The sequence below is a fragment of the Muscardinus avellanarius genome (assembly GCF_963383645.1).
Source record: "Muscardinus avellanarius genome assembly, chromosome: 7".
Lineage (NCBI taxonomy): Eukaryota > Metazoa > Chordata > Mammalia > Rodentia > Gliridae > Muscardinus > Muscardinus avellanarius.
In genome coordinates, this window is record NC_137793.1 from 84,607,505 (window position 1) to 84,627,934 (window position 20,430).

Sequence of the window (20,430 nt, forward strand, 5' to 3'; positions counted from 1 at the left end):
CGAGAGCCCTCTTGGGTTGTAGAGCACACAAGGGGCTTCCTGGCTAGGGCTGCAGAGAGGACATTAGTATCTGACCCACTGATGATGATCTCTCTGCTCTGCCCCCAAGCACAGGCTGCCAGGGCAGGCAGGGCCTCTAGAAAGTCATCTTGTCCCTCTCCACGGGAGCTGCCTAACAGCAGGGTACAGGAGACTTCCGCCAAGGATGAAGGACCCTGGAGAAGACTTTGATACCTGCCACAGTCTCTTCCAGAAACTGTTTCCCACGGAGCCTCAGAGGACTTGAAAGGGGACCCCAATTTCCACGGTGCTAAGCTCACTCACTGCCTGCCTTGAGAACTGCCATCACAGAAGGTCACCACGGAGGGACCTCAGCCCCCCACCCTCTTGTTTCTCAGAGCGCGTTGAAAGCAGGATGGGCTGGGAGGTGTGGACCATCTACTCACCCCTTCTCAGCCTGCCCCAGTGACACTCACATTGATGAAGGCCATGATCCAGAAGGCGTAGGCCACATGGGTCTGGGCCCCGTCCTTCGGGGGCAGCCTGGGCACTGTCTGGTTGGACCAAGGATGGGTTTCTTGGTGGTGCTGGCCCAGGACTCTGGCAGGATGAAACAGGTGGCTCCTGGAGGTGGTGTTGGCCGTGCTGTTGTCGGGAAAGCAGTTGGTCTCGGACAGGAAGGGGTCAGCGATCAGGGGGCTCAGCAGTGCGCCGAAGCCCACAAAGAAATGGAGGACCTGTGAGGTGGGGTGGGCTGGGGTTCAGTCTTCTGTTCACAGAGCCATGGACAGTCCTGCCACCCAGAGGTGCTGACTCCTAGGGCCCACCTGTGCCCCAGAGCTGGGGATACCCTGCCTAGGTCCAGGGAGGCAGGTGCGAAGTGAAGCCTGCCTTGCCTGGCACCACCCTCTGGTGGGGTTGGGGAGAGAGGAGAGAGGATCCCCTCTGGTCCTCTCTCCTCTTTCCCCCAATCTTAACTCCCCAGCTGCAGCTGTCACAACCACCAACTAACATCCCCTAAGCAAGGGATGGGCGGGACCCATTCCTGAGAGAAGAAGAAGAAGAAGGAGAAGGAGAAGGAGAAGGAGAAGAAGAAGAAGAAGAAGAAGAAGAAGAAGAAGAAGAAGAAGAAGAAGAAGAAATTATAGGAGAAGGAAGGAGGAGAAAGACACAGGAGACAAATAGCCCCCACCACATCATGTCTCCAGTTCACAAAGAACTTGCATCGGCGCCGGGGTTCCTGTGCAACCTGCACCGTGGGCTGGGCTCATTACCCGCTTCGGAGCGGAGGAAACCCAAGCCCAGAGTATTGAGTGACTGCAGGGGTGGCCCGGCCAGTAAGCGGTCACTTTGGGCTGAGTTTCCACCCTGGTCCAGGGAAAACGGTTCTCAGGGTTCAGGGCGCTCCCCGGCTCTGGCCACCACCCAGCCCCATGCTGCTGCCTGGACTCACCTGGAGGAAGACAGCTGAGTCCTTCTGGTAGATCCTCACCAGCTGCATGTTGGCCACAGTGTCGATGCAGCCCATGGCCAGGCCCGCCAGCGCCATGACCGAGGCTAGCACCTTCACGTCTCGGCAGAGAGGGATGACAGCGAACACCAGTGAGATGGCCAGGGTGGCGGTGAAGAGGACCCACAAGGACTGGGCCAGGCTGGTCAGGGAGGGGTGGAGTCAGTGCCGGGCCCAGCCTTCCCCCGAGGAGCCCCTGATTTGTCCTCTACCATGGGGTGACCCCATAGAGCCCAGACATTTCCCCACCATAGAGGAGCCTGCAATGAGAGTGGGACCCAGGAAGGAACCTGAACCCTGAAGGCCTTGGGCTGGGCCTCCTCTCACCCAGGGTAGAGGTGTGCTGTGTCACCCAGAGCCCTCCACCTGGGAATGGGCCAAGGGCTTTCCTCCTCACACGCACAGACCTGGAGCCCACAGCCCACACTCAGGCAGTCTGGTGTCTAGAAGGGAGGAGAGAAGGCCCTGAGGCTGAGTGTGTCCTGGGTGATCCTGTCCTCCCAATGACAGAAGAGTCCATGGAGGGCACACTGAAGGCCCCATAATGGAGCATCCAACACTCTGTCAAAGTCTTTTGGGAAGCTGGGCGTGGTGGCGCACGCTTGTAATCCCAGCTTTCGGGAGGCTGAGACCAGAGGATTGTGGTTCACGGACAGTCTCAGCTACTTAGTGAGGCCCTCTGCAACTTAGTGAGACCCTGTTTTAAAATAAAAAATAAGCTGGGCAGCCGGGCGTGGTGGCGCACGCTTGTAATCCCCGCGCTTGGGAGGCTGAGACAGGAGGATTGCACAGGTTCGAAGCCAGCCTCAGCTACTTAGTGAGGCTCTCAGCAACTTAGCGAAACCATTTCCAAATAAAGTATAAAATAGATCTGGGAGTGAAGTGCTGAGGAGACTGGTAGTACAAGAAGACCTCCCTGAGTTTCCCGCAGACTGGAGAGGCCCTGCTGGCAGCGCCTCTCCCCAGAGCTGCCCCTGACCCTTGTGGCCCTCAGCCATCCCATCCCAGCCCGTATCTGATTAACTGCTTTATCAGAAGCGCACTGCTGATAGCAGCAGTTCATTATCTTGTCATTTTCTCTTTTCTTGTTTCCGGGCTGATCTGCTGGGGAGATTATTGTTCCTGACCCCAGTCTGTCCCCAGCTCAGAACTCAGGGGTGGGCCCGTGCTAGGAGGAAATGGAAGGGAGGAAGGAAGGTCGTGATGCAGGAGGCCTGCTCAAGTCCCTCCTGACTCCTCCAGCTCTCCCTGGGGCCCCTGCCTTGCCATCCGCCCGGGACACTCGCTGTGCTTCTGCTTCCTAAACTAAAATGCTGGGTCTCATTTACCTCCTCGGGGTCCCCAGGACAAGGGGGACACAAGTGAGCACTAATTGTTGATAAAGATGGCAGCCGAGCATGGTGGCGCATGCTTGTAATCCCAGGATTTGGGAGGCTGAGACAGGAGGATTGTGCAGGTTCGAAGCCAGCCTTAGCTACTTAGTGAGGCCCTTTGCAATTCAGTGAGACCCTGTTTCCAAATAAAGAAAAAAAAAAATAGGGCTGGGCGTGTCTCTCGAAGGTAGAATGCCCCTGGGTTGCATCCCCAGTACCAAAAAAAAAAAAAAAAAAGGCAGACTGTTCATAATTCTTATTCATTCTCCGCCACCTCCCTGCCCCCCCCACAAGACAAAGTGGACTAGGCAGCCTCTCAGTGGCCTGACTTTAGGACAGCAAGAGGGTCCCTTAAATGCACCTGTAAATACCCCCCCATACATAGAGCACAACATCTCTACCACCTCTCACCACTTTGTGGTAAGGCAGGGATGCTCCAAGTCAAGTGCAAATACTCTCTTGAAAAACTAATGCGTTCTCATTATTGCCTTTAAAACCCGGGGCAGGGCTGGGGCACAGCTCAGAGGCAGAACACGTGCTTATTACCATACACGAGGCCCTGGGTGCCGCGCGCAGCACTACAAAAACAAAACGACAGCAGACGCCTAGGCGAATGTGGTCAAGTACAGTAATTGGTCCTGCAGCCAAATCCTGAGGAAGCAGGACCTGGGATCAGTAAACCGACATGGGAAGGAACTGCAGGGAGGTATGGGGAAGGAAGTGATGGATAATAACTTCGCATTACAGTTTACATGAGAACCACTGAGGTTTGTTTACAGTGTCCCAGATATCTGGTGCACATGGCGACAGAGCGAGGCAGACTTTATCATCGTGCCCATTTGACCCAGGAGTAAACCCAGGCTAAGAAAGTAGATGACAGCGGCTGGGTGTGGGAGGCCGAGACAGAAGGATCGCAGCTTGGAATCCGGCCTCAGCAACTTAGCAAGACCCTGTTTCAAAATAAAATAGGGCTGAGGGTATAGCTCAGAGATAGGATGCTCCTGAGTTCACTCTTTAGTACAAAAAAAAAGAAAGAAAGAAAGAGAAAAAGAAGAAAGAAGAAAGGAAGAAAGAAAGAGAGGGAGAGAGGGAGAAAGAAAGAAAGAAAGAAAGAAAGAAAGAAAGAAAGAAAGAAAGAAAGAAAGAAAGAGGAATCAGAACCAGACTCCACCCCAGGTCTTCTGAGTGAGTGTGTGTGTGTGTGTGTGTGTGTGTGTGTGTGTGTGTGTGTGTGTGTCTAAGGGCTGGGGCTGGGCTAAGAGCCCAACCAGGCTGGAGGGGGAGCGGGGTGGCAAGAGAGAACAGGACCCAGTTCCTGCAGAGCCTTGAATGGTGGGTCAGGAAGCAACAGAGAGCAGCTGTAGTCAGTCCCTGAACAAATTCCTGCTGGTGTCTCCGCAGCTACAAACCCCCGACACTGCAAGCTTCCCATGTGCGGCAGCCTCCTGGTAGAACTCCTGCTTGGCCCGAGAAGGAATCCAGGCTGCTGGGTGGTGCTAATGAAATGGGACCGGTGCTAAGGGAGGCTCGTCCTGCCTCCCACACAGGGGGACCTGGGAGAGGGGCTGGAGGCTGGTGGGAGTTTTATTGATTATTTGATGGGGTGAGAGAGGGAAAGAAAGCTAAAGAAAAATGTAGGGGCAGATTGTCAGGAAGAGCTGGGTGTAACTGGGAGGCTCAGGAGCAGGGACAAGGCTGGGGAAGGCTGGTGGCCAGTGCCGGGACTGAACCCAGGGCCTCACACCTGCTAGGCCAGGGCTCTACCACTGAGCTACCTCCCCTGCCCTCATTTTTTCTGAGACAGTGTCTTACTAAGTTGCCCAGGCTGGCCTAGAACTTTTGATCCTCCTGACACATGGCTCATCTTGTTCCTGAGAAAAAGAGAGGACTTTTATTTTATTTTATTTGCAGTACTGGGGATTGAACCCAGGGACATTCTAGGCATTCTACCTTTGAGCTACACCCCAGCCCTATTTTTTTTTTTTTTTGGTGGTACTGGGGGTGGAACCCAGAGGCTTTCTACCTCTGGTCTATACTCCCAGACCTATTTTATTTGGAAACAGGGTCTCACTAAGTTGTTAAGAGCCTCGCTAAGTAGCTGAGGCTGGCTTAGAACCTGTGTGATCCTCCTGTCTCAGCCTCCCAAGTGCTGGGATTACAAGCGTGTGCCACCATACTCAGCCTAGTCTTTATTTTGAAATAGGGTCTCACTAAATTGAGGAGGGCCTCACTAAGTAGCCAAAGCTGGCCACGAACATGCGATCCTCTGGTCTCAGCCTCCCAAGTACTAGTATTACAAGCATGGGTCACCAAGCTCAGCTTTATTAATATTATTTTTTTCTGAGGCCTGGTGACAAGAGAAGCCAAGCCTGGGAAATGTCTGCCCTGTACCTCCTGCCGGGCCCAGGGCTGTGACTGGTACCACCTAGAACCAGTTGGGCTGAGCCATATCAGGCCTGGGCCCTCGGGCCAAGAGATGGTGGTAGAGTCCTGTTTCCAGCAAACAGGAACATCTGTATCACAGGAAGTCTGGTTGCTGGACTCTGGGTTCCCCCCTCCCTGCCAGTTGCTTCAGCAGAGCTCTGTCTGGGCATTCCAATGATCAGTCTGGCAAATTTTCTTTAGAATGATATGTTGTTGCCAAGAAAAATGATGTCCAGATCCAGCCCAGAGCCAGACTGAAATATATTTATTGTCTGTTTTAAATAGCTTGGTCAATGGGCCCTTCCAGAAATACGGATAATTGGAAATTATGGACTAATAATGTCCAAAGAGTTTTGGCATCAAAGCTGTAGCGGGATTTGTAATCAGAAGACTAGCTTCTCGGCTCACCTCTGCCACCTCCCAGTGGTGCGGCTTGGGGCAGCCACTTACGCCTAGCCCCTCTGAGCCTCAGTTTCCTCTGCTAAAAAAGTGCAATAGCACCTCTGCCTCCTGAGGCCCCTGAGCAGTGCTCCCCTCCTGCTGGCTCTGGCTTCTCCAGAGATTGATGCGGGCCCGGAGCAATGTACTCAGCACAGTGTAGATATCAGTGCCAGCTCCTCGAGCCCCCAGCTCTCAGCAACCTAGCAAGACCCTGCTTCCAGACAAAAAATTAAAAGGACTGGGAATATAGCTCAAGAGGTAGATGGCCCCCGGGTTCCAGCCCATTACCTGCCTTCTCCCCCCGCAAAAAAAAAAAAGAAAGAAAGAAAGAAAGAAAGAAAGAAAGAAAGAAAGAAAACCAAGCTACATGTCATCATTGCTTGTTATTATTATTATTTGTATGGAGAGGTACTGGGTATTGAACTTAGGGGCATTCTACCTCCAAGCTACATCCCCAGCCCTTTTTATTTTTCGTTTGAAAACAGGATCTTGCTAGGTTGCTAAGTCTCCCTAAGTTGCCAAGGCTGCCCTCAAAATTGTGATCCTCCTGTCTCAGCCTCCCAAATACTGGGATTTCAGGTGTGTGTCACTCGGCCTGGTTCTAAGCTACTTATTAATGGCTCCACAGGGAAGGTACAAGTTGGGGAGGGGGGCAGGCAGCAGTCGGGGTCCACCCTCGCCTGCCTGCCGTGCTGTGCTGGAGTTGCCTGCCTGGCCACATTCTCTGTGTGACCTTGAGCACACTGCTGACCTCTCTCAGCACCAGGGCTCTGCCTTACCCAGACAGGCACATGACCACGGTGACCTGGCCCTGCCTTGGGCACCTGCTCTAGTGGTTCTGTGAAAAGAGAAGGGACTGCGTGGTTCCAAACAGGAGTGGGGACTGAGCAGAGAGATGCCAGTCAGCCATTCCCGCCTCCACCCTGGGCCGGGAAGAACACTTCAAGGCCGGCCCCATGCCACACTACTGGCCCTGGGCACCGACAGTCCCAGGAGCTCCCTCCACACAGCAGTGATACTGAGGACACCTTTTCCTCTCTCTTTCCTCTGTGCCTAGCTAGACAATCATTTTCTCTTCCTCTTTCTCCTATTCCTATTCCGTCCTTCCTTCCTTCCTTCCATCCTCTCTCTCCGTCCCTCTCTCTTTTTTCCTTCTCTTTCTTTCTTTCTTTCTTTCTTTCTTTCTTTCTTTCTTTCTTTCTTTCTTTCTTTCTTTCTTTCTTTCTTTCGTACTAGGGATTGAACCCAGGGTCATTCTACCTCTGAGCTACACTCCCAGCTTTCTTTCTTTCTTTCTTTCTTTCTTTCTTTCTTTCTTTCTTTCTTTCTTTCTTTCTTTGTGGGACTGGGGTTCCTGGAAACCCTTATACCTCTGGGCTACACTCCCAGACCTATTTTTATGCTTTTTTATTTGGAAACATGGAAACAGGGTCTCTTAAGCCAGCGCACGTGGCTGGCTTCGAACCTGTGGGATCCTCCTGTCTCCGCCTCCCAAGCACGGGGATTACAAGCGTGTGTCACTGCGCCCGGATCACTTTTTATTTTGAAACAGGGTCTTCCTAAGTTGCTGAGGCTGTGCTCCTTCCTGTCTCGGCCTCCCAAGTACTGAGACTACAGGCGTGTGCCACCAAACCCAGCTGGACGGCCTTCTTTAAATAACCCAGGAAGAGGGACAGAGGGCAGAACTGTGAAGAAATCAGAGATGGAGGTGTCCCCAGCCCCTGCCCACCCCACAAGGGGCAGACACCCCCTGAGTGAGATGTTTGACATTCTAGGACAAGTCACCAGGAGACAGGGCACCCGGGGGATAGGACACCTTAGCAATTCTATCTTGAGCCACAAGAAGAAAGAAGGGCCCTCTCTAACTTGGCCACCCTAGCTTCCACACTTACAGCTCAGTTTGTTCAGAGCCCTGCATTAAGCCGGGCGTGGTGGTGCACATTTGTAATCCCAGCACTTTGGAGGCTGAGACAGGAGGATGGCACAGGTTCGAAGCCAGCCTCAGCTACTTAGTGAGGCTCTCAGCAACTTAGTGAGACCCTGTTTCCAAATAAAATAATTTTTAAAAAGGTCTGAAAGTGTGGCTTGGGTATAGAAAGCCCCTGGGTTCCATCTCCGTACCACGAAAAAAAAAAAAAAAAAAGAACAGAGCCTGTCTGAGGAGATCCCAGTCTAAGGCAAGACCACCCTGGGCCTGTGCCCTGTGCACAATGTCCCCTGGCTCCCTGCAGGGCACAAGGGAAGCACACCCGGACCTTAGCTGAACTTACATGTCTGCCTAAAATGCCTCTCCCGATTCTCTGCATGCCTGGCTCTCTCCTGTCATCTGGTGTCAGCTCTAAAGTCACCTCCGGTGAGAGGCTTCCCTGAGCACCTAGCTAAAGCGGTCAAACTCGGCCACTCCATCCCTGCCTGCTTCCTCTCCCTCACGTGACGCGAAACTTAAGGCTGCCCTGGAGAACGTAAGCTCCATGCGCACCGGGGCCCTTGGCTGGCGCACTCACCCGGAACAGGCCTGGCTCAAGAGAGAACTGTTGAGTGAGTGAGTTAATGGGTGAGATGAGTTTTGAGACTTCTTCTTTCTGTTTTTGTATTAGGGATTGAACCTAGGGGCATTCTATCTTTAAGAGATTCCCTCAGACCTCTTTTATTTTTTATATTTTAATTTTGAAACAAGGTCTTCCTAAATTGCCAAGTTGCTGAGGCTGGCTTCAACCCTGCAATCCTCCTGTCTCAACCTCCCAAGTATTGGGACTACAGGCATGTGCCATCACACCCAGCTGAGATCTAATAGAAAATTTGATATAATTTATATACTATAATTATACACATAATTCATATTTTTTGAAGTATTGAGGTTTGAAGCAAGGCCTCACACAGGCTAGGCAAGTGTTCTATGACGGAGTGACATCCCCAGCCCCCCTTTTATTTGTGGTCCTGAGGGTGGAACCCAGGAGCTTTTCTACCTCTGGGCTATACTCTCAGACCTATTTTATATTTTATTTGGAAACAGGGTCTCACTAAGTTGCTGAGAGCCTCACTAATAGCTGAGGCTGGCTTCAAACCTCTGCAATCCTTGTGTCTCAACCTCCCAAGGGCTGGGATTACAAGCATGTGCCACCACGCCCGGCTCCCCAGCTCTTTTTTAAATATTTCATTTTGAGATAGCATCTTGCTTACTGACCCAGACAGGCCTCTAACTTGTGATCTTCCTGCCTTGGCCTCCTAAGCACCTGGTTTACAGATGTGTCTCATCGCACCCAGCTTAAAATTCACCTGTTAAAGTGTGCAATGAAATGGGCTTTAGCATATTCCGAGTTTGTGAAACCAAACCATCACCACAATCTAAATTTAGAGCATTTCTGTCACTTCAGGAAGAAACTCGGTACCCTTTGACAGTCACTCCCCATTCCTCTCCACGTCCATCTCCAGCCCTGGGCAGCTACTAATCTACTTTCCGTAACTGCACGTTTCCCTGTACTGGACATTTCACATACATGGAATCACACTCTGTGCTCCTTCTCACTCAGCATGATGGCTGAATGATATGTTACGTACGGTTTACCTAGCTAACCTGTCTAATGGATATTTGTTTGATTTCCATTTTTTGTCTATTAAAAGTAATGTCGGGCCGTGGCACATGCTTGTAATCCCAGCACTTGGGAGGCTGAAACAGGAGGATCCCAGGTTCGCGGCCAACCTCAGCTACTTAGTGAGACTCTCTGCAACTTAGTGAGACCCTGTTTCAAAATAAATAATAAGCCGGGCGTGGTGCCGCATACTTGTAATCCCAGAATTTGGGAGGCTGAGACAGGAGGATCACAGCAGGTTTGGAGCTAGCCTTAGCTACTTAGTGAGGCCCTTTGCAACTCAGTGAGATCCTGTTTCAAAAAATAAAGAACAAAAAAGAGGGCTGGAGGTGTCACTCAGAGATAGAATGCCCCTGGGTTCCATTCCCAGTACCACAAAAAATAAAAATAAATAAATAAAATAAATAATAAAAAAATAAGGCTGGGGGTATAGCTTGGAGGCAGAATGTTCCTGTGTTCAATCCCCAATTCCGAAGAAGAAGAAGAAGAAGAAGAAGAAGAAGAAGAAGAAGAAGAAGGAGGAGGAGGAGGAGGAGGAGGAGGAGGAGGAGGAGGAGGAGGAGGAAGAGGAAGAGGAGGAGGAGGAGGAGAAGAGCAGCTAGTATAAACATATACAAATTGGTTTTTTGGTTTGTTTGTTTTTTGGTACTGGGGATTGAATCCAGGGGCATTTTACCTCTAAGCTCCACCCCCCAGGTTTATTTTATTGTTTCTCACTAAGTAAGTTGTAGAGAGCCTCACTAAGTAGCTGAGGCTGGCTGTGAACCTGCAATCCTCCTGTCTCAGCCTCCCAAGTACTGGGATTACAAGTGTCCATTACCACACCCAGCTTTTATAAAAGTTTTTGTGAGTATAAATGTTTTCATTTCTCTTGGGTAAATACCTAAGAGTGAAATGACGAGGTCCTATAGCAATTCCAGGTTGGAACAGGTTAGTTGTATGATTTTGTTTGTTTGTTTGTTTGTTTTTTACATTGGCAGTTGAATCTGGGGGCATTCTACCTCTGAGCTAAACCCACTGCTCTATTTTTATTTATTTAATTCTATTTTGTGGGTCTGGGGATGGAACCAAGGGGCAACTGACCTCTGAGCTATACCCCCCCCCCGGCCCTATTTTTTATTCTTTTATTTTGAAACAGAGTCTCAGTAAGTTGCGAAGGGCCTCACTAAGTAGCTGAGGCTGTTGGCGAACCGCCATCCTCCAGTCTCAGCCTCCTGAATGCTGGGATTACAAGCGTGCATCACCACACAAGCTTATTTATTTTTAAAACAGGATCTTGCTAAATTGCTGAGGCAATGCTGTGATCCTCCTGTCTCAGCCTCTCAAGTACTGGGATTACAGACATGTACCACCATGCCTGGAGATATATATCATGTGTGTATGATACTGGGGATTAAATGCAGGGACGTTCTACCTCTGAGCTACACTCCCAGCCCTAATTTTATTTTTTAATTTGAAACAGGGTCTCACTAAATTGCTGAGGGCCTCACCAAGTTGCGGAGGCTGGCTAAGAACCTATGAGCCTTCTATCTCAGCCTCCCTAGTACTGGGGTTGAAGGTATATGCCATCATGCCCATCTCGGACATATTATTTTTGTAGTAATAATTCTTTTTTTATTTTTGGTACTAGGAAAGGGACCCAGAGGCATTCTGCCTTCAAGCTATACCCCCAGCTCGATTTTATTTCTTATTTGGAAATGGGATTTTATTAAGTTGCTGACAGCTTCACTAAATTGTTGAGGCTAGCTTTGAACCTGCAACCCTCCTGTCTCAGCCTCTTGAGTACTGGAATTACAAGCATGCACCACCATGCCCGGCTGGAGATGGGTTTTTAAAACAAGAACCTTGTCTGATGCTGGACTTCTGACAGGCTTCTGGCATGCGTCTACGGCATGCTAAAAGGTCAACAAGCTCCTGAAGGTAGTGTGTGTGTGTGTGTGTGTGTGTGTGTGTGTGTGTGTGTGTGTGTTTCCAGAACTGTACGGCTTGCAGAGCAAGTCTGGGGAATGGGGCATAAAGAATGGACTTGATACAGGGACAGGAAGACGCCATAGCTGGGTCTTGGGCAGGGCAGGACTTGCAGACTAGAAAGAATTTGAGGGAGAAAAAAGTAGCTAGAGAAGGCTGGAGAAGCTCTGAAAGGTACTTATCTGCCTGATGCCTCCAAGATAGGAAGGTCTCCCAACTGTCCAGGGTGGTTAGACAAGTCCCCCAGAAACTGGGGAAAAACCCCTAACCTTTGGTCTAAACACCCCTTTCCCTTGTCTGCCTGATAAAGCACATAGGTATTCACCCTGCCAACCAGGGAGCTTTTTGGTTCTTTTCTCTGAAAGACTTTCTCCTGTGCTAAATGAGATTTTCTTAAGGAAGGTGGGTTCAGGGTTTTTGAGCTGTAATCATACTGTTCTATCTCCCTGTGGGCCTACATATGGTGGCCTTCAAGGTCTCTGTCTAGGCTACAAGCCTCAGAGCTAGAGACAGATAGAAGAGGACGGGGGGCGGGGAGACAGAGAGACAGAGAGAGAGAGAGACAGACAGAGACAGAGAGAGACAGAGAGAGAGACAGACAGAGAGAGACAGACAGAGACAGAGACAGAGAGAGAGAAACAGACACACCTCCCGGGCACCGCTCAAACCCCGAGCCCTGCACATCCTCCAGTGCCTGCACTGTGGAGGCACCAGAAGCCCCCTCCAGCCTTAGGCCTCAACTGTAGGCAGGAGCAAAACCCTAGAGAAAGAGGCACTGCCTGATCCTCCTCTCCAAAGTGTCATTTGTCACTCTCCCCAACACCCTCGCAACAGCTGGCTCTCGAAGATTTGTTAAGCCAGTCCTCCACTCACAAGTGCCAGCCTGGTGTGCTGGCTGGTAATCACTTAAGCTGAAAAAGCACTTACTTGCAAGGGTATTAGCATTTCAACTGAGACAGGCCTGGCCCTTGGCAGCCAGTGTTAGAGGCTAGTAGCAGCGCTGGCAGAGGTTCTGTTTATTTTGGGGGGAATCCACATTGAAATCTGCCCTGAGTTATTTAGTGGGGACACACTATTGCCTATGTATACTCAGGTCCCCCTTTCTACCAGAAAGCCTGGTTTTTTGCTTTTCACCAAAGGAAAGGGTTCTTTGTGACATTTTGCCTTTGGAGAAGTGAAATTCAGAATTTAGCTGGGCATGGTGGCGCACACTTGTAATCCAAGTCCTTGGGAGGCTGCGACAGAAGAATTATAGGTTCACAGCCAGCCTCAGCAACTTAATGAGGCTACCTGCAACTTAGGAAGACCTTGTTTCAAAATAAAAGAAGCCGGACGTGGTGGCGCACACTTGTAATCCCAGCATTTGGGAGGCTGAGACAAGGAGGATCGCAGTTCACGGCTAGCCTCAGCTACTTAGTGAGGACCTCCGCAACTCATTGAGACCCTGTTTCAAAATAAAGAATAAAAAATAGAGCTGGAGGTATAGCTGGGGGGTAGAATGCTACTGGGTTCCACCCCCAGTACCACAAAAATGAAGGAGGAGGAGGAGGAGGAGGAGGAGGAGGAGGAGGAGGAGGAGGAGGAGGAGGAGGAAATGGGGTTGGCAGTATTGCTCAGAGGTAGAATGTTCTTGGGTTTCATTCCCAATACCACACACACACAAAAAAAGAATTTAAACTTAAACCCTTAAACCACTGATAAAACCTACCCCACCCTGAAAGATTCTCGCAGGAAGCCCAACTGTCCACAGTGCCTTCCTAGGAATTGCGCGACCTCAGGACAGCTCAGCCCATAGATACCCATGGGAAAATTCACACCTGTGCCTCATCTGCAGAGTTAAAGCTGACTACTCATATAGTCATGGCCAAAGAATCTGGCTCTAAGGACAAATGTCCAGGTTCAAATCCTAGCTAGGCCTCGTCTTGATAACTGTGGGATGGAGGGCAACTTTCTTAAGCTCTCTGTGTTTCAATTGCCTTGTGTAGAAAATGGAGATAATAGTATTACTTTGCAGGCTTGTGGTGAAGATTAAACAGGTTGATACAAGTCAAGTACGAAAAAGAATATCTGGCACGGAGTAAGACTACAATAAAGTGAGTTAGTACTGTTGACATTATTGTTTTTCTCTTCTGTTGAGCTGATTTCCTGTGGCAGGACCCTCTCTTTTAGGAGCCCCGATGGAGACACAACGCTAGCCAGGAAGACTTGGCCCGGCTGGGTGTACATCTCTGCCCGCTGCACAATAGCAGGCCTGCCAACCTGTCACTTGAAATTATCCTCAGCTCCCTTCCTGTCCTTTGGACTGCACACATTCCTAAAAGGTTCCAGATAAGAAAGCGTCTGCAAATTAAAACAGGGGACACAGCACAACACAACACCTCTGCTGTTTAGAGATACTCTCTCTTCATTCTGATGAAACTCTAGGCAGAATGGATCGGGGGCGTTTTCTTCAGCTTGTCGGAATCTCCTGTGGCTCTACTCCTATTCCAAACCCACAAAAGCACTAGTGTGCATATGGAGACTTGCTTCTTAAGAGGAATTCTTTGGTTTAAAGAGGGTTTGGGGATAATCACTCTCTCGTTGCTAATGTTGGGTAAGTCTAGGTGGGTTAAAGTGGGGTCCCCCTGGACTTCTTTGCTGTCCATTGGCTCTGGAAGTGAGCTACAGAGGAAAGCCCACCCACCCACACACCTCTAGGAGTGAACTGAGGGCAAGGGTCCTTGGGCCAGAACAGCCCCTCCAGGGGTTCCTCGGGAATAGCCCAGCTATGGGTTTTATCCCCCAGGCCAGCTGCTTGCTGGAGTCCCTGCAGCCCAGGAAACCACTCAGAAGGAGAGGGGACCAGGGAAAGCACGCAGCAGCCTGTGGTGGCAAGCCATCCCTCCCCGGCTAAGGGCTGTTTTCTCAGCGGTACCAGGAGGCTGCCCTGCTGCTCTTTCAGGAGGGCCCTGTGGAGGTGTCCTGACCATTAGCCAGGGGAATGAGGCTGTGCAGTGGCATCTGAAGGGGCATCACTGGGCACCATGACAGGGACAGTCCAGATCCCTGTCCTCAAAAGTGATGGGGACAGGAGTGTAGGGGAGCCCTGGTGCCACCACAGAGGGTCACCACACCAGCTATGGGTGAGAAGCTCTGTGCCCCCTACCTGGCCCTGGCCATCAGTCATGTGTGCCTCGGGTGCAGAAGGGCTCTGCCCTCAGGGGCAGCATTGCACAGAACCCACGAACCCTGAGACAGCCACTGGTGTGGAGCTGTGAGTGAAGCCACCCGGGGGCGCCTGGTCAAGCCGAAGGCCAGCCCTGGCACCCAACTGCTCCTGAGCTGGCGCTCACTCCCACCTCCCCGCCAATTCCACCCACGGCAGCTGGGGCCACCGACAGACCTCAGATGCGCAGATCAAGAAGGGTCCCTTCCCACCCCGGCAAACTCCAATCCCTCCTCTGCCCAGGGATTGGGGGTGGAAACGGGTTCTACCTTCTTACAGGCGTGAGTGAAGACAAATAAATAATCCACAAGTCACCTTCAGTCTCTGGGGAGAGTTTTCCGGGGAGAGCTGGGGTGGGGTAGGGAGGCAGCCCACGGGCTCAGGCTGGCAGCGCTGGCCCCGCGGGAAGGGCGGTTGTGGTCAGCCCGGAGGCGGGGGCGGCAGGCTGCACCCCGCCGCTGGGTGGGGGCCTCGGGGAGGGCCGGGGCCGGGGCTGCGAGGCTGGGGCACTCACGTCCTCTTGAAGACTCCCCCGAGGGCGCTGCCCAGCAGGAGGCAGAGCTGCTGCGAGAAGAAGACCCAGGAGATCTGGGGCAGCGAGCTGTGCGTCTGGCAGCGCAGGTCCAGCAGCGTGGGCCCCAGGAAGGCGATGCACAGGCCGAAGCTGAAGAAGACGCTCCAGTAGGTGAGCGTGGGCTGCAGGTTGCGGCGGAGCAGCCCCGACACGCGGCCGTCGCAGCCCATGGCCTCGGCTGGCGGGCTCGCGGCTGCCCGCTCCCGAGTGCCGCGCTGCCCGCGGGAGGCCGGCGGGGCCCGGGAGGCCGGGGAGGGAGGGAGGGCCGGGGAGGGGCCGCCGGCCGGGCCCCGCCCTCGGTCCGCAGCGCGGGGGTGCCTCTGCTGCCGGCCGCCGCGTCCGCTGCGCGCCTTCCCCGCGGTGCCAGGCGCCCGCCTCCCCCTCTCCCCGAACGCACTTGCTCATCCTCCCCCGGCTGCGGGACCAACCCCCGAGCCGCGCCTCCCCACCCCCTCCCAGCCAGCCACCGGCCACCGGCCGGGGTGCAGGGCGTCCCCGAGACCCAGGGGCCTGGCGCCCATTGTGGAGCTGGGCAGACTGAGCGCCCGATGCCTGCAGGTGAACCCGGAGGCTGGAGACCGACCTGCCAGCGCTCCGCCGGGCGGGCCGGAGGGCGCCCAGGCCAGCCCGAGGCGCTAGGACCGCGGACCCTCACGCCCTAAGCCGAGGGCCCCACCGATGGACCGCGATGGACGTAGGTGTTCTCCTTGGGAGAGTATTCGTGGCTTTCATTGGAACCTCAAGAGGTTAAGCACCTGGTCTTTAGAAGGAAACCACAGAAACTTGCGTCTTCTCCACTCTTAGCTCCGCAGAAGGGCCAGAAAACTGGCCCTTACCAGCGCATCTCACCAGCCTTGCGGGAAGGGGAGGATTCCAGGGGCAGAGAGGGAAAGGTAGGGACCTGGAGATTCTAAATCCAGGAGGGATTTAGAAATAATCATTTGGAAGAAAAGAAAAAATGAGTTTAGGAATAGGCCTTTTCTCACTGGGAAAAGCCTGCGTGGGGTGTAAGGGACTATTGAAAGTCCAGGCGGGGTTTCCTAGTATCCTGCTCTGACCTAGTCTGTCCCTTCCTCCGGTGGCCACGTGGTTTTGTTCCGAAGGAGTCAGGACGTGATTTCTGCAGTGGATCCTAGAGGCAGATTAGTAGGTCACATCTGGCCAGGTGTTCTGGTCATGGCAGGAGCCATGACATCGTGCCCACATGGATAAGGGCTGGGTGGACTGAGGAGGTGTTTGGGTGGATGTCCACAAGACAATTTGGCATGAGGTGTCGGGGGGGGGGGGGGAACCAACTTCTTCTGCAGGTGCCTGTCCCATCCCACAGTGCCACTCAGCGTCTGCTCCATCCCTCCCCTGACTGAGAGCAGGGTCCCTCCGGTTTCCTTGCTCTCTGGGTGACTGTTATGGCCAGATAGAGAATGTCCCCTGCAGAGCTCAGTTGATGCAGTGAAGTTATGAGAGTTGTAATCTCATCAGGGCATAAATCCACGTAATGGATCTGAGTGGTAACCTCTGCTGGTGGGTTGTGGCAAGAGAAGGTGGGCCTCTGGGGGTGCGGTCTTCAGGACTGTGCCTGTGTCTCTGAATCCCCTTGCTTGCTTCCCTATCTCCATGATCCGAGGCTCTCCCCCTCTCTGCCTCCCACTGTCATACCCTGAGATCTCAGACTGTGGCCTCACATGGACTGAATCCAGAATCCCCAAAAAACCGTGAGCAAGTGAATCTTCCTTCCTCTAAGTTGTGTGGTCGGGGGTTTGGGTTGTAGCGGTGGGAGTGTTGACTGAGGCAGTGATGACAGGCACTTTTCTGCATGCTGATAAAGGTGGGCCTGCATAGTACTTGTAAAAAAGTAACAAGACAGGCTCCAAAAAGGGAACAAATCATAATCACAACTTTTTGAGTCTTTCCTGTCACTCTCACAGAATCCCAAAACCAAGGAAGCTCAGAGCTTGGAGGAACAGCCTCCAGTTGAATCTCTACCACTTGCGCATTACTGGGATAGGAACCTTATCTGTCACTGCCTGGGAACCTGTGTCCAATAGGGTCAGCTCTGGTGGTAGGAGGTCTTATGTTAAGCTGAAATGCTCCTCCCTATAGCTGTCCCCAAGGCCCCACAGAGAGCAAACATATTGTCTGCATATTAGTCCTTCACATGGGAAGACACTGCCCCAGTGCTTTTGCTTTTCCAGCCCAAACATCTAAAACTGTTTCATAATTTCCCTGGCTGGTGTTCCCAGCCACATCACCCTACTGGTTCAGTTCCCCTGCCATAGTGATAGTGACCCTGGCATAGTAGGGCAGCCCATAGTGTCTAGGACTCTAGGACTATTTTATTGTTTGATCTGGAACAATTACCCATCCCCAAATTGCATTTTTTGTTATACTAAGCAATTTATTTATATTTTGTATTTTATTTATTATTTTATTTTATTTATTATTTATTTATTTATTTATTTGTTTGTTTTTATTTTTTATTTCTTTGGTGATGCTGGGGGTGGAACCCAAAGGCTTTCTACCTCTGGGCTATACTCCCAGACCTATTTTTTAATATTTTATTTGGAAACAGGGTCTCACTAAGTTGCTGAGAGCCTCACTAAGTAGCTGAGGCTGGCTTCGAACCTGTGCTATGCTCCTGTCTCAGCCTCCCAAGCGCGGAGATTACAAGCATGCGCCACCACGCCCGGCCACACTAAGCAATTTAACCTAAAGAAAATTGAAAGGCATTAAAGACTCAGAATCCAGTTCCCTGTACCTTTCTCTTCTTTCTCTTTCATTCTGTGCATGAACCCAGGACTTTGTGCATACTGAGCACATGTCCTGCCACGGAGCTACATTCCCCAACCTATCCTGCTCCTCTCACCTCGAGGGAGAGGGGTGCATGGAATTCCCTTGTCGGTATTAAGACCAGACTGCACATGGGAACCCATCCTCACCCTGAAATCCTATTTTCTGTCTTAGAAAAGAAGGCTGAGGCTTCTTCAACCGCCAAGAGACTCCGAGACCCATCACTCCCTGATAATAATTTACAAATCTTCAAAATTGTCTATATCCCACTCCCCTCTTTCCATACAGAAAAGGGATTTTATAAGTTCTTGAATAATGTTAAGCCGGTGAGTAATCTCTCCCGTGAACCTCCCCATATGGTGATCTCACCTTTTTGCAACAAAATAGTAAAAAAATAAAAAGCAAGCAGAAAAACGAAACGAGACACGTTTTTAGTCAAAGACATGTTGGGTGCTGGCACTGTAGGAGACCATGGGGTGAGACAAACTGGACAGGAAACCAGAGTGCGACGTGGTGTGCTCTGTCATGGGGTGATCTGAGAGCTGGGAGAGGAAGTGTCTGGTTCCACGATAGCTGCACGGAGGAGGTGCCTTGGGAGATGGGTCTGGAGATGTGCATGGGGAAAAGACTGCTCTCATCCGCTTCCTTTCTTCATCTCTTTCTCTTTTCTATTTTCCAGCATTGCACATTGGCCACCTCCTGATGATCACTTTAAACTCAGAAACTGTCAAAGCAAAAGAACTCAGTTTGGGGTCAGAGCTCTGCAGCTCGGGAACACACAGAAGCAGACAGCTGTGGATGGCATGCCAAAGGAACTCAGATTGGCCAGGACTTTTTTTTTTTTTTTGCAGTACTGGGGATGAAACCCAGGGACATTCTACCTCCGAGCTACACCCCCAGTCCTACTATTTAGTCTTTATTTTGAAACAGGGTCTCACTGAGTTGCAAAGGGCCTCACTAAGTAGCTGAGGCTGTTGGCGAATCGTGATCCTCCTGTCTCAGCCTCTTGAATACTGGGATTGCAAGCGTGCGCCATCATGCCTGGCTTTGGCCAGGACTTTTAAAGGGAAGGAGAAACTAAAGACAAAGGAAACCCCACAGGTTACGCGACCAGAAAGGTGACCGCAACAGACACGTTCTGTTAGTGAGGCTATGTGCCGCCGGCTCGCTGTGACTGGTTGCTAGACTGTCTCTAAGTATAAAGTTCATTTGTCATTTGTGAGACCCTTAACAGCTGCACCCACCAATAAAAGGTGTTAATGGGTTTACTGGCTTTGGCCCAGTTCAAAGGTCATTCCTGTGTCATTTTTGTGTCCCATTTAAGAATTCACTTTTTCAGACAGTAGCCTAAAACATGCATAGTCCCTGGATCCCTAACACCCCCTGACTCCATCTAAAAAGGCTCTTCAAAAGTTACTTCTTATAGGGCCGGGCGTGGTGGCGCACGCTTGTAATCCCCACGCTTGGGAGGCGGAGACAGGAGGATCGCGCTGGTTCAGAGCCAGCCTCCCTGGCTTAAGAGACCCTGTTTCCAAATAAAAAAATATAAAATAGGTCTGGGAGTGTAGCCCAGAGTTAGAAGGGCTTCCAGGAATCCCAGTACCACCAAAAAAAAAAAAAAAAAAAGTTACCTCTTATAATTTTCTTTTGGCTTTCACACTCCTCGGAGAACCTTCCTAAGATAAATTATATCTAAATCCCAGTTCCAGTGAGACACTGGTCTGTTTGTTTACCACCTCCCCCACCATGGTCTCACAGAGTCGGCCATTATATTCCATTATTCTTATAATCTGTTCCTCTTCCTGCCGCTCTACCTGCTCAATGCAGCAGTTATACCTGGATGATATTTACCTATGTCCTAACTCCCCACCCTTGTCCTTGTCCTGCTAGTTCACGTAACAGAATGCCCACAGCAGCAAGTCCTGGGTAAATAGCTGGTCAGTGGAATTATTTATTTTTTTAATTTTTTTAATTTTTTGACGGTTCTGGGGATGGAACCCAGGGGTATTTGACCTCCGAGCTACACCCCCGCCCTATTTTTTTTTTATTCTTTCTTTATTTATTTTGGTGATACTGGGGTTACTGGAAGCCCTTCTATCTCTGGGCTACACTCCCAGACCTATTTTTTATATTTTTATTTGGAAACAGGGTCTCTTAAGCCAGCGCGGCTGGCTTTGAACCTGCGCTATCCTCCTGTCTCCACCTCCCAAGAGCGGGGATTACAAGCGTGCGCCACCACGCCAGGCTTATTCTTTATTTTAAAACAGGGTCTCACTAAGTTGTGGAGGGCCTCACTAAGTAGCTGAGGCTGTCCGCGAACCACGATCCTCCTGTCCAGCCTCCCGAATGCTGGGATTACAAGTGTGCACCACCAAGCCCCGCTTTCAATGGAATTATTTGTAAAACATCTTTACAGTTACGTTTGATTTCACATTCACATATCTTATCTCCCAATTAAAACAAGATTCACAAGGGCACAAGCTATCCTACTTTTCTTTCCTGCTGGGTTCGAATGTCTGTTCTTGAGGCCGGGAGTGTAGCTCAGTGGGAGAGGTTTG

At 51.2% G+C, this 20,430-nt stretch overlaps 1 protein-coding gene across 1 annotated transcript in view; it reads right to left on the bottom strand.

Moving 5' to 3' along the window:
- MFSD4A (major facilitator superfamily domain containing 4A) overlaps nucleotides 1–15,255 on the bottom strand; it is a gene marked incomplete at both ends in the record, with an annotated part of 40,393 nt that extends 25,138 nt beyond the window's left edge. Inside the window, 3 exons of the mRNA XM_080699165.1 lie at nucleotides 477–737; nucleotides 1,454–1,652; nucleotides 15,026–15,255. Of these exons, the coding sequence (XP_080555291.1) occupies nucleotides 477–737; nucleotides 1,454–1,652; nucleotides 15,026–15,255 (690 nt within the window). The remainder of the gene's footprint in view (nucleotides 1–476; nucleotides 738–1,453; nucleotides 1,653–15,025) is intronic.
- Nucleotides 15,256–20,430: the final 5,175 nt, after the last annotated feature.